The 14,447-nt window shown below is 39.9% G+C and overlaps 1 protein-coding gene across 6 annotated transcripts in view; it reads left to right on the forward strand.

Annotated features, from left to right (window-relative positions):
- The window catches only part of ATP9B (ATPase phospholipid transporting 9B (putative)), a 322,333-nt gene that overhangs the window by 139,707 nt on the left and 168,179 nt on the right, over positions 1–14,447 (forward strand). For 5 of the 6 annotated variants that reach the window (XM_008952694.5, XM_003827309.6, XM_063597385.1 and 2 more), the window contains exon 11: positions 2,800–2,876. The exons of the other annotated variant lie outside the window; for it this stretch is intronic. In XM_008952694.5, coding sequence (XP_008950942.2) covers positions 2,800–2,876 — 77 coding nt within the window. The remainder of the gene's footprint in view (positions 1–2,799; positions 2,877–14,447) is intronic. 6 annotated transcript variants of the gene reach the window in all.

The raw sequence follows: 14,447 nt of genomic DNA on the forward strand, positions 1-14,447 counted from the left end.
TGGTATAAACTAGAAATGTTTAAATAAAGGAGAGTATATTTTTCTACAAAATTTGACCTTGTTAGCATTCTTTGTCTTGCTTTGCAGCATGGAAGTTGTTTGCTTAAAATACAACTGTAGTCAATTAGAAGGTGGTATAATTTTGCATGAAATTTTCTATATAGCCTGTAGCAAGGAAGGCACATAGTAACTAACAGAGTAATTATTATCCCACTCACATGAAATTGTGATTGAAGAGAAGTTGGACATGATAGGGTTGGACTATAGAATGACTTGCAGACCATCCACATAGCAGCCTCTTTGAAGTAGGCTAAGTCTCGAGGGCCCTAGTCATGGGGTCTGTGGAGTGTAGGAGTAAATGTGGTCATATTTTATGCCTCCCTTTTTGGACCCAAAGCATCTGAATATTTAATATTAATTTTTACCTGTAGTCAATTTGAAGTGTGCAGTTATGGATCAGGCAAATGTAATCACTGGCTTTGAAGATTAAGTGCTCCTAAATCTTTTAAAATGTTGTCTTGGGATAAATGAAGTTAAATTTTTGATTTAATGATGAATACTGGACCACCATCATTTTTAGGGTCCTGTTAAGAAGTGGTTTGTTGTTGTGGTTGTGGTTTTAATCTACCAACATGGTCCTGAACTCAGGTCTTTCTGATGTAGAGGTTTCTCCAGTTGGAGCGTGTTGTGAGGGAGGTGGATCTTGATTTTACACTGAAAATATGGGTTAAAGTTTTGGAATTCTTCTGTTTCAGTATTTCATTGAGTGAGAAATCTTTGTGACATTTATATTTGTCACACTCAGTCTCCTGTTATCTTATACGACACAAAATGAGTTTATCATACTTTGTTGCCCTCTCATGTCTCATTTCGCAATCCACAGTTAACCCCTTTCCTCTGTTTTGCCTTGTATACTCAGGTTTTACTCAGTCTTTTAGCCTATTGTACTTCATAAGTACATACCCTTTGTGAAAGAGAATGGAAAATGTCCCAAATATTTCTGCACTGATTCTAGTTACATTAGATATTAAAAAGCATGACACTCAGAAAAATTCATTTAATCTAATTCTAGTAAGTGTTGATTTTTCATGAGAATCAAGTGAGAGAATACTTACGAGAGCCTTTAGCAAACTTTAACAGATTATACAAATATTGTACCAGGACCGCTGTTAAAAATGTATAACATATGCCTTGTCATGTATCACATTGAATTGAGGTACTGTGCATTGTAAGGCCACTCTAGAGTCCACTTTGCTCATCAGTCAACCTGCTTTCAGCTCAACGGTTTCTAGCTTGATTAATTCTTGCAAAGCCTTTTCTGAGATTTGCTCATTCTGCTAATGTTAAAAAATAAGTTAATTTTGCAGTTTGCCTTCTTACATCATTGTGATAATTTAACATTAGTGGGATGTTTATATTTTGATTTAAACTAGATTGGCAAAACAGAAAATACTGATCAGATGATATTTAATATTTAGCTTCACTGATGTGAAGTAATTCTATGATCTCCTTTTGAAAGCTTTTTATAGTATTGTATTATATATTTAATATTTCTCTGCGTAGTAAGTATAGTCATCTAATCTCAGAAGTTTATGTGGATAATAGTAATAAAGACGGCATTTGTGCATCGGGGAGCTTATATTCTAAGTGTGAGCTGGCCTTGCCTTTCATGAACTTTTACAAACTGAAGCCTCACACTTCTCAGTGACACTCAATTAAAAGAGAAATATATATAATCTCCACACATATCCCTGCTGGGGAATACTTCACATCTTCCACCTTCCTAGATTTTCTAGAGAGGAAGGTGTAAGCCATGTGATATGTATAATATGTAACATATCAAGGTTCACGAAAAGCCGGGAGTTCATATCAATCATCTTTACTTCAAAGAGCCTGTCTTATGATGCTCTGCATTTTACATGTTAAGTTAATGTGACATCAGAGTTTTCATATAATTATTATAGTTAATTCTGTAATGGTTGGTAATTGCACATTATGTGTATATACTTTCTCACCTTAATTGTGTTTCTCACCTTCAAAATTTACAAAAAATTAAGGATGAAAATTAGGAATATAAATTATATATGGCTGTAGTTTCAGAAAGAGATTTCCATGGTTTTTAATACTGACATTCTAGAGATAAGTGCCCTTTAGCCTTTGAAATCTATCGGTCATACCGAGGATATTTTATTATTCTTTTCTCTTAAATTTAAAAATTATTATATCTTTTTGACATGTGTAAAAGAGAGTAATAGCTTCTAAATGCAAAGTCAAATATCGTTTTTTATAATATTTCTATTATTTTAATTGTACACATTTTGAAATATTAGCAAAGGCTGTCACTGATATTTAGTAATACTTTGATCTTTACAGTGGAAGTACACTAAAAGAAAGTGGTTCATCTGGTACCATCTTTATTGAAGGTCAAAGGACAAGTTTGATCAGTTAAGAATATAGCCTCTTAATTGACCTTCAGTGATAGAACCACCATTTTAGTAGACAGTAGTGAAAGGCCATTGTCATTATCTCTATTGTCAGTGAAAAGAATATTAGTACGTTTCCTAATGTTATATGTGGGTACATTTGTATTGCTTAACAAATCATTTGACTTTTTCAAAGTCCATTTTTAAAGTTGAGATTAGATTTTCTTGAATTAGCCGAATTAAATACACTGTTGGATAAATTTATATAAAATCAAATAGTGTGATAATACTTTCCATCAAAACAATTAATTAGAAAGTGTTATCTTTTACTCATCTTTAAAGTATTTCTACAAGGACCACTTTCATGTTTTTGCAGGTACTGTAATAGGTGTTGTCATTTATACCGGAAAAGAGACTCGAAGTGTAATGAACACATCCAATCCAAAAAATAAGGTAGGCTAGATTGAGGAGCAACTGCTTTAATGAACTTATTTTTCCTTTCAGTAAGAAAGTCTGCATAGTTCTGAATAGCTCATTCTTTTGGCTTAACATATATCTTAAAGTAGACTTTCAAAAATGTTGGTGACTTACAATATGAATTCTCCGTATTTATATAACAACATTCTCATACTGGCGAATTTCCAAAAGTATCATTGCTTGGCTAATCAGTTTTATATGTGTCTTAAATTTTCATTGTCAGATATATAATTTGCCCGTAATTTGACAGTTAATTGTGGCTAATTTCTTATCTTCAGTCTACTTATTTTACAATTTGCACTCTTTTATGTTGATGGTTCATTTTAAAATAAAGCAATCTGTATTAATGTTTTTATACTATTTAATTTGATGTTACAGTTATTAAGCCAGTTTTATTTATTTCCATGTCAGAAGAAGCATATTGAAGCCAAAGATTAGTTTTAAAGACCGCTTGATTATATCCTGAATTGATTATATTTCTAAAATTGTTATTTATGCATCCAACATGTGTGTAAAATCATAACAAAAAGTCTGAATCCTCAGTTGCTATCATCATGATACCATATGTGAGATGAATTCACAGTATGTGCTAATGTACAGTTAATGAGAAGCTCTTCCTAAGTATTGATTTTACTCATTTTTATTTAAAATGTAATTTGTGTGCATTTAGATGAAACAAAAAATCCTCACATGGATTTATGCCTCACTCTGTGGGTAATTAATAGTGAAGGTTATCTTTTGCTGTCTTTTGCTGGAAGTCTTATTAACGCAGTGGAAATCAAATAATTCTTTGAAAAGATAGGCCAAGCGTGGTGGCTCACGCCTCTAATTACAGCACTTTGGGAGGCTGAGGCAGGTGGGTCACTTGGGGCCAGAAGTTTGAGACCAGCCTGGCCAACATGGTGAAACCCTGTCTCTACCAGAAATACAAAAATTAGCTGGGCATGGTGACAGGCGCCTGTAGTCCCCAGTACTCAGGAGGCTGAGGCAGGAGGATAGCTCAAACCCGGGAGGTGGCGGTTGCAGTGAGCCAAGATCGCACCATTGCACTCCAGCCTGGGCAACAGGGTGAGATTCTGTCTCAAAAAAAAAAAAAAAAAAAAAAAAGATGTATTTGAGCAAGATGTATTCCATTTTTTCAGGTAAATGTTATTTTAAAAATGGTTAACTCTTCAAAAATTAGTAACGTATCACCAACCCTATAAAGTCCTAGGCCGTTTGCAGCAGTAAGTGTGTTGATTGTTTGCTTGTTCACTGGGGCATGCCTTGAGAATGCCCTTAGCTGTGCACACGGAGAATCCAGTGTGCATCTCCTGTACCTGATAGAACCCCAGATATCTGTGTGTTACATGTTTGCTAAAGTCAAAGAAGAATGCTGCGTTACTATTGAGTATAAATCCTAATTGTGATAATGGGGAAAGTTATCTCTTTAGACTTACATTGCAGTTTGACTCTAACTTGCATTTCAAATATATGCAAGTCAGTAGTTCTACAATAGTGTTAAAATTATTTAAAAATAAATTATTAAAGTAATCATATATAGAGTTAGAATCACATACGTATTTATATGTGTTTTCTGATAAGTGTTATGTTATTTTTTTCATGTGAGCAAAACTAGAACATCTTTTTTTTTTGAGATGGAGTCTCACTGTGTCGCCCAGGCTGGAGTACAGTGGTGCCATCTTGGCTCACTGCAGCCTCCAGCTCCTGGGTTCAAGCGATTCTCCTGCCTCAGCCTTGCGAGTAGCTGGGATTACAGATGAGCACCACCCCACCTGGCTAGTTTTCACATTTTTAGTAGAGATGGGGTTTCACCATGTTGGCCAGGCTGGTTTCAAACTCCTGACCTCAAGTGATCTGCTCGCCTCAGCCTCCCAAAGTGCTAGGATTACAGGCGTGAGCCACCGCACCCGACCACAAAACTAGAACATTCTAATGTATGTACAGTTCTAGGATTTTTTTCCTAAATGTTACTTTTGCATTTATGATGATATTTGAGGGTAAATTAAATTTAATTTTAAATATGAATTTAAAATCTTTAAAGCTACACTGCCTTTTACTGTGATTCCTTTTTTAGCCCACCTTTTTCTTCAGTTCAACTTATTTTCTGTCATTTTTTCATTTCAGTCTCCACTTTATTATTTCTTCCCATCTATACACCTGTTACTTTTGGCTCGTCAAGCTCTTTACTCAGGGTCTTGGTTCTGAGTTGGAGCGGCCTCCTAGTTTTGCAAGCATGGTTTGGAATGTAGCCCTGAAGCCTCGCTGCTGGGTCTGTGTCCAGGCCTTGGTGCACACTCGTGTGTCCCTCAGCCTCTTCACCCTCTCCACCCTCCCCTCTCTGAAGTGGGCTTGCCAGGAACAAGGTCATGCTCATGCACACGTTGCTCTTAGGAAAGTACTTGCTACATGACAGATGCTCAGTAAATGTTAGCTGTAATTTTTATTTTTCTATAAAAAGAAAGGTTTTCAGTGTGGTAATTTTTCAGCCCTACCCTGATTGCTAGTCAAGAAATGGTCATTTTGTAACTAGTCTGTGCAAGGCAGGAGGTTCTGTACTGTCAGCTACCACGTGGCCTAGAAATTCTTCCAGTTTCCGCTGTGTGGGCATTCCTTCTCTCCCTCTTCTTTTCTTTTCCCCGTTCCTCTCTTCCTCTTCTCCTTTCTTAAAAAATAGTCTTCTAAATTTGCTTAGTGTTGGCAGAATATATCTCATAATTGAAAGGGTGTCTTTGGAGTTTTACAGAATTGGATTTACTTCTTGCTGCTTACCATGTTAGCTTTTCAACATGATGTAAAAGTGTTCTTTCAGTGGCTGGTATTTTCCTGGTGATTAATACATGCTGAGTCCTCCCCTCCCAATAGGGATTCACGACAGCGGTTCTAGCTCCAGCTTGGAGAGCACTGACCACATGGTAGGCGCTTGTCTAAAACTTTACGTGTATTATGTCTTGAATCCACACGATGGCTCCCGGGGAGAAGAGTGCGTTCCCGACTGTAGAGCCGGGGAGATCACAAGGCATGGAGCGGTGACACGTCTCAAGACAAAGCGCTGCTGATAGTGAAGCTCCTGAGGAGGTTTTCCTTAGATTTGGTATTTATTTCTTTGTTTGTTTATTTATTTATTTATTTTTTGAGACAGAGTCTCGCTGTGTTGCCCAGGCTGGAGTGCGGTGGCGCAATCTCGGCTCACTGCAAACTCCGCCTCCCGAGTTCACGCCATTCTCCTGCCTCAGCCTCCCAAGTAGCTGGGACTACAGGCGTCCGCCGCCATGCCTGGCTAATTTTTTGTATTTTTATTAGAGACAGGGTTTCACCTTGTTAGCCAGGATTGTCTCATTCTCCTGACCTCGTGATCCGCCCGCCTCTGCCTCCCAAAGTGCTGGGATTACAGGCGTGAGCCACTGCGCCCAGCCAGATTTGGTATTTAAACATCCAATTAAGACATAACATAACAGGGAAATGAAATATATACTTAAATATTTCTGAGTGTTAAATGCTAGTTTTACAAGAATAAAATTCAGGAGAAGGTTTTGAGCAAGCTACACTGGGCGAAAGGTAACATGTAATTTATCCAGGGGAAGCCTCGGTATTGATACATGTTGAATGGAAAAGAATTGTGACATTGGTCTCTGAACAGAGATGGAAAGGTGGAAATTATTGTTTTTTGCTGGTAAGACTGTTTTCTGACGGTGACATCACAGTATTCTTCTGTTGCTTAGTAAACCAACAAACTTTTGGGCTTCAAAGAAGGCTGGTGCAAACAAAACGGTAAACATGTACAGGGGAAATCTCATCTCATCCTTTACCTGAGCTTTGTTGGATTTCTTCAGGTAGCAAAAATGTTTCTAACACTCAATTCTGACAGCTCTCTGAGTAGAAGCCATATTGGGACATTGATACATTGGAGTTCGTCGTCAGCAGAGAAATTGAGCTGCAAATACATATTTTTGAATGAGTAGTGGTTATCGGTCAGGATAGGCTGAGTCATGCTCTGATAATAAAGTGCCTCATACTCCGCAGTGGCTTCCCCAGCGTTGTGTTTCTCATGTTCCAGGTCCGGCCAGGCTGGCAGCTCCTGCTGGTCATGTTTTCCTCATGTTCTGTATCTGGCACAGGCTGGCAGCTCCTGTTTCTTGTCATGTTTTCCTCGTGTTCCGTGTCCGGCACAGGCTGGCAGCTCCTGCTTCTTGTCATATTTTCCTCATGTTCCGTGTCCGGCACCAGCTGGCAGCTCCTGCTTCTTGTCATATTTTCCTCGTGTTCCATGTCTGACGCAGGCTGGCAGCTCCTGCTGGTCATGTTTTCCTTGTGTTCCAGGTCTGGCCAGGCTGGCAGCTCCTGCTTCTTGTCATGTTTTCCTGGTGTTCCATGCCTGGCACAGGCTGGCAGCTCCTGCTTCTTGTCATGTTTTCCTTGTGTTCCTTGTCTCACGCAGGCTGGCAGCTCCTGCTGGTCATATTTTCCTCGTGTTCCGTGTCCGGCACAGGCTGGCAGCTCCTGTTTCTTGTCGTATTTTCCTTGTGTTCCTTGTCTGATGCAGGCTGGCAGCTCCTGTTGGTCATGTTTTCCTCGTGTTCCGGGTCCGGCACTGGCTGGCAGCTCCTGCTTCTTGTCATATTTTCCTCGTGTTCCGGGTCCAGCGCAGGCTGACAGCTCCTGTTGGTCATGGTCACTCAGGGCCTGTCTTGGAAACACATTTCCATGACCACTGGGATAAGAAAATACTGATGTGGCCAATTACATACTGACTGATTCTTAAGGCTTTGCCAGCGAGCGATATGGGTCACATTTCATTGGCCAGAACAATTAAATGGCCTTGGCCAAGTTCAAGGAGTCAGGGAGTTGCACTCCTAGCTCGTGTGCAGAAGGAGGGAGAATTGGAAATACTTCATGAGCAGCAACAGCCACGAACAAGATTTCCCAGGGCTTTTACACAGTGTACGAAAAAGAGAAACCTTGCAGAACCCGGAAGAATACCAATATTTAAGGGATAAGGAGAGGAAGAGAAACCAGGATAAGAATAATGAATGAGGAAAGCATTTTAGGGAGTGGCCAGTAGTCAACAGTGTGCTGGGGACAGAGAAGGTCATTTGGAGTGAAAAGTAGAAAAGAGGTTGGTAATTTTAGCAACGAGGAAATCTTGGTAAAATTAAAACTGACAGTACGTTTATTAGGGTGGGACTCAGGTGCAATCACAGCTGGAGGACTCTTCCAAGAGTTTGGGGGAAGGAGAGAGTGCTGTGTTGAGGGAGCCGGGTCCAGAGTGAGGGAGAGGGAATTCTGAGCATATTTAGCAGGCAGCCCAAACCATGGCGGTGGCAGTGGTGATGAGAAGTGGACTGATTATACTGTAAGGGAAAAGATTTTATTGATTTTGGTTTTTTTTTTATGGTGAGAAAAATCCATATCACAAACCTATTAATGTTTTTAGTAAAAGAATAGGGGGTCTTACAAATAAAAATATTAATTATATGGAAGAATAAGTTTAGTGGGCATCCAGTAGTAACTTAAACATGAGGATAAGATTACTGAAAAGAAAATCATATAGAATTATATGGCCACCACAGGAACTATGGCATTACTTCTTTCATTTGTAGAAAATATTTCAAGTCTATCAGTATGTCACTCTTTCTGTCTCCCTCCCCCTCTTCTCTTTCTTTCTCCTCCCTCTCCTTCCGTCCTTTTTTCTCTCTTTATATTTATTTCCTTTCTTCATTACAGTGTGTATAGCAGGACCCTGACAATTCACAAAATTGCTTTACGTTCCTAAGGTTAAAAAATGCTTCAGTAAAATCTAATATAAGAAAGAAGTTAATCACAACAACACTTTCGGTAGTGAAATTGATGCAACATGGTAAGACTTTGAGACAGTTCTTGAAGGGCTCAAGAAGATGAGAGCCTAACAATTTAGGCTCATACATTGTTGGCAATGTGAAGGATCCAGCTGTTGTTGGGAATCTTAAATTTAAAATGGTGCCAGTAACCAGGATATGGCTATTCTGAGGCTGATGTTCAGGAGCCCCAACGCAGAAGCAGAGATAGGCTGCTGGGCTGGTGCAGAGGTTTGCATGTGGACATGTAAGCAGAGAAGGCAGGGACAGCCGGTCGTGATGGTGGATGGCAGTGAGAGGGCTCCTTATGGACAAGGAGTTTTGGAAGCAAAGTAGTTATTGGTGGTAAGACTTCGAGTACAGTGATGAAAATGAGTTGTTGAAGTTTGGAGGCTGTTACAGACACTGGATTATCTAAAATTATAAGCTTTTATATAATATTTTGGAGAGCATCCTTTCCTTCTTACAAATATTTTCTGCCAGGTGCAGTGGCTCACTCCTGTAATCCTAACATTTAGGGAGGCTGAGGCGGCCGGATTTCTTGAGCCCAGGAGTTCGAGACCAGCCTGGGCAACATGGCAAAACCTGTCCCTACCAAAAAATACAAAGATTACCTGGGCGTGGTGGCATGTGCCTGTAGTACCAGCTACTCAGGAGGCTGAGGTGGGTGGATCGCCTGAGCCTAGGAGTTTGAGGCTACACTGAGCCATGATTGCACCACTGCACTCCAGCCTGGGCAGCAGAGTGAGACCCTGTCTCATTAAGAAAAAATAGATTAATTAAAAAAAATACAGCCACTATTGTAGATTGTATGTCAAGGCAAATTGAGCATCATTTCACATTTTCTAGGTTTATCCAGTAATTGATCTTCTAGGGAGACAAGTCTTATATTCGGTTGCTTGTAGATCTCTTATGTAAATTCAATTTAATAAATACCACATTTATAGAGTTATCTTCTTTATTCCATGATGCAGCAGTAAGAAAGAAGAGAGTGCCAATTTCTTTTCAGCTGGAGCTGTAGGATGTCACGCCCTCTTGCTGGGCCCTGCTGCCTCTGACTTGCTCTCTTCAGCCTTTGGGCCTCTTGTGCTTTTGCCTCAGTACCTGCAGCGTCCTCTCCCATTGCCTTGTACTGTAGGTGTGGCCTAGACTAGGAAGTTCCTGGGATATAATTGCCTTAAAAATCATCCACATAATCCCTGCTACATAGAATGGTTAAGCAATTGACATTTTCCAATGTGTTTCTGTTCCCTGACTCTAGCAGAGGGTGTAAAGCCCGTAAGACTGTGTGGCTGAGACCAGGCCTTGAGTCCTTGGTACCTGTTGTTAACCATGTGCAAGTCCCAGTGCTCCCTGTTGGTCTTCAGCCCCTGATGGGCCCTCACCACCTCCACCACCGACTCCCCCCGAGTCATCCCAGCCCCACCAGAGGCTTCATGTCCTCCTGCAGGACATGAAGGAGCATCCTCAGCTCCTTCTGGAAGAGCCCCAGCCTCCTGCAGCCATCTGCTTCCACAGATTCAGCTGATAAGGAGGACTTGCCCCATCTCAGCTGCAGGTTCATTGAGGAACAGTGTGTGTTAGTACTTTCAAAACTATCAGGCTGGGCACAGTGGCTCGTGCCTGTAATCCCAGCACTTTGGAGCTCAAGGCAGGCAGATCACTTGAGCCCAGGAGTTCGAGGCCAGCCTGGGCAACATGGCAAAATGCCCTCTTTACAAAAAATACAAAAATTAGCCGGGCGTGGTGGCGTGTGCCTGTATTCCCAGCCACGCAAGAGGCTGACTTGAGAGGATCACCTGAGCCCAGGAGGCAGAGGTTGCAGTGAGCTGAGATTATGCCACCGCACTGCAGCCTGGGTTACAGAGCCAGACCCTGTCTCAGAACAAACAAACAAAACTCCACCTATCCTCCCAGAGTTAAGTTGATGTATGTTAGGTATTTAACCAGTTTTATTAATTGCATTATAAAGGCTTTTTTTTTTTAAACTTCTAGTTCTCCTCAGCTAACATCCCCAAACTTCTTTGGCCAATTTTTTTTTTTTTTTTTTTTTGCCTTTATTTTGGCCAATTTTGTTCTTTTTTAGCTGCTTTAAAAAAAAAAAGAAAGAAAAACTTATGAAAAATTTTAAACATACAGAAAACTAAGGAGAAAAGCATAACTCATATCCCTAGACCCTGAGTTCAACAGGCATTTCCCACTTGCCTATCCTGTAGTTACAGGTACCATGCTGCATTATCCTAAATATGTACTTTTTCCAAAAAATAATTTATATTTATCTCTTAGTCTTTATCTTTTATTTTTTTAGACAGGCAGAGACCACCAGCCTGCCCAATATGGTGAAACCCCGTCTCTACTAAAAATGCAAAGAATTAGCCGGGCGTGGTGGCAGGCGCCTGTAAACCCAGTTACTCAGGAGGCTGAGGCAGGAGAGTTGCTCGAACCCAGGAAGTGGAGGTTGCAGTGAGCCGAGACTGCACCACTGCACTCCAGCCTGGGCAACAGAGTGAGACTCCATCTCAAAAAAAAAAAAAAAAAAGACACTTTGGCTGCTGCCTTAACTCTCTTTCTTGTTTCTGTGACGCCTGGTTGTCCCCACTCTCTAGGTGAAGTGGTGTGTAGAGGGTGGCCCCACGTAGGCAACATCAGCAGCACAACCTGTATTGATCCCACCCCCTGGAATGGGACCTGAGGACGCAACTTCCTGGTTCTCCTCCCTGGACTTTCAAAAAATGCAGCATGTTTTATCCAGACATGAAGATAAGAATAAATCCTTCCATTTTGTTAGATAGAGGAAAATTCTGAGATTAAAAAGAATTCTTGAAGGTGAGGATTAGAATATTTTCCTGCCTCCTAGTGCTTATGACAGAGAGATTTAAAAGAAGATGGAGTCTACTCAAAGTTTGAAAATTTTAAGACTAAACAAAAGTTTTTATTACTAAGGAATTACTATTATATTAGTATTTGGTGAAAGTTCAAATTACAAGGACTACAGTTTGAGTAATGGACTCGTTTATAAAAGCTAGCCTCAGACGTATTTAATGATATGAGACTTGATTACATTTAAGGGAGAACAATTCTTGTGGAGGTTAAGGAAAAATCAATTGTGACAGGTTGCCATTTTCATGCCATTCATAATAATCAGTTACTCAGAGCAAGAACATCAAGGATGAAATGATAATACAAATTGCTTCAAGCAGTTATTGTAATCCCTTGGGTATATTGATTTGTGTATCTAATAAAAAGATGCTTTCAGATGTCTCATTGGCAGAGAGATAGGTGACATGAGCCATTATGAGAATTAGAGCTGGTGCTTGTTATCTGAATAGTTGTTGAGACATTTTGAGATCATGGAACAAAATAGAGTCCAGCTGTGGTGTACTTTGCAACTTGAAATATCAAAGCAGTTTTGGAGACTAGCTTTCTTGTTTTAAAAAAGATAATTTATTAATATTTTAAAAGTTATATTGATTTATATTAAAATATTACAGTAAAATAACTTATTTTTATCTTTTCTTGTAGTTGCATACAATCACAGAATGCCTTAATTTTTCTAACAGTTGCTTTCTTGTAATAAAATACTGTAGAGTTTAAATACTTATTTTAAAATGTGCCCATGTGCTTCACCAAAGAGCTACATATTGTAGAACATATTAGTAGTATTGCAGTAAATCAACAGAGATAGAAAGACTCTTGGGATGCTTTTTTTGGGATAACTGTTGTTAATATTCACAAATCATAGTGTTTCAGTTCCTCATCAGGAAAAGATTAACTGGAAAACAAACCCACCATGACATAATTCTGTAGCTTCTAGACTAGACCCAGGGTGGCTCTTTGGGGTACATTAGCACAGCCTTCACTTGCATAGCCGGCACACTTTGATATGACAGCTGCTCACAATTAGAAGTTGTAGTTCTTCATCTGCAGTATGAACATAAATAAACTTATAATTTCAGGAAAGCAGTAAAGAAACAAAATGCTAAGTGTTGAAAAAACAATCCTACTGATAGCATCTGGGGCATAATGCTCTATCAGAGTGTATAGCAAATATCTAAACTAGAAAACTTAGATTTTATCCCTAAATTCCTTTTAAATATGAATTTAATTAGAAAACAGGTGCTCCAAATAAAAAATGCAAGCATTTTTATTATTGTAATTGATTTCTATCACAGAAAAGACTTAGCTTTACATAAAGTTCTGAATAAGAAGGGCTTACTAATTATTTGTTGCATATTAAATAAGAACTATATTTGACAGTATCTCATCATTTCTAAGCGGTATAGCTAAATTCTCTGTAATCAAAATTCCTAACAGAGAAGTGTAATTTATTCAAGAAGCAAGTATTTTCATAATTGTCTTTATGTTTTGAACTCCTTGATTCCTTACCCCCGTGCCATAAAAGCTGTTAGAAATGTATGGACCTTGTGGTAATGATTGACTTATGACATTTCCTGCAAAACTAAGCATGTCTCCCTACCAGATCATGCCCTGTGATTTCTGACGAGGCGATCTGGAATGTCTCGTGAGACTGAGAATGGGAAAGTGCTGGAACCTCTGTGGGGTGGAAAGCAAGTGGGCATGTGGATGGTGGTTATGTAGTTGCTGAAGATGGAGAAGGGAGAGTTGGTATCACCTTCCCCAGGAGGATTTCTGTGGGCTGCCAGACTAGGGAGGGTCTGGGGGTCATGGACATGCCCTGTCTCATGCAAATGGATTCCCTTTGTGGCTACCATACATCAAAAACAGGTCACGTGTGTGCTGTGTGTTCAGAAGCCAACTTCACCAGGGACACCTTCAAGCCAGCAGCCAGCTAGCAGGGCAGGTCCCTTGGTTTTCTAATTGTCGCTGCCAATGTCTGTTGGAACAAGGCTCTCTGCTGAGCATGTGTGCCATCTCCTCTGCACCCTCCTGTTATCCTCCCTCCTTAGGCAGAGAGAAACCCTCAGTGTCTACTCAGGAAAGCACCAGCTGCTCCACCCTGGGCAGGCCGTGTAGGGTGCTTGTCCTTGGGGGTTATGGCTGCAGCTAGGAAACACCAGTGGAGAAGGAAGCCCAGGCCAAGTGCAGCCTTCCCACTGGGAGAAAAGGGCGACCTGTCTCCAGCAGCTCCCAGGAACCACGACCACAGTAACACAAGCACTGCTTCTTGTCAGACAGGAAAGTCTGCCAGGAGGGACTGTGTTATCCTGGTCTACATTGTATCTTAAGCCTCTGACACAGTGTCTGAATGATTTTCCTTAAGGCATAGTTTGTGTTTTATTTCTCTCTACAGTTATCTTTATCTAGTGATAATTTAAAACCTTGACAAATCTGATTTTGACTTATTCATCTTTTCATACAGCTGATGGGATATTCTGGATGCTAATATTTTAATTTTATTTTATTGACGTTAGAGTAGAAACTGTACCAAACGCTCTCTTTTACAATTGCATTAATTAAAACATGTATATAATAAGCTAAACATGAAATTAGATAGTTTTTCATTTCCTTTATGCAGTTAGTATTGTCAGCTGATAATTACCTGTTGCAAAACTTTAAAATATATCATGTAAGAGTTTTTACACTATAATGAGATATTAACTCCAAAAGATTAAGTAAACTGCAGTAATCAACATTCATGCAGCATTCCCTATCCCTCTAGGCTTCCTCTACCATGTCATCATCATGGGGACGTCCTTTCGAAACCATGTTATGGCCCCGCAGTTGTAGGACG

This window comes from Pan paniscus, chromosome 17, assembly GCF_029289425.2.
Source record: "Pan paniscus chromosome 17, NHGRI_mPanPan1-v2.0_pri, whole genome shotgun sequence".
Classification (NCBI taxonomy): domain Eukaryota; kingdom Metazoa; phylum Chordata; class Mammalia; order Primates; family Hominidae; genus Pan; species Pan paniscus.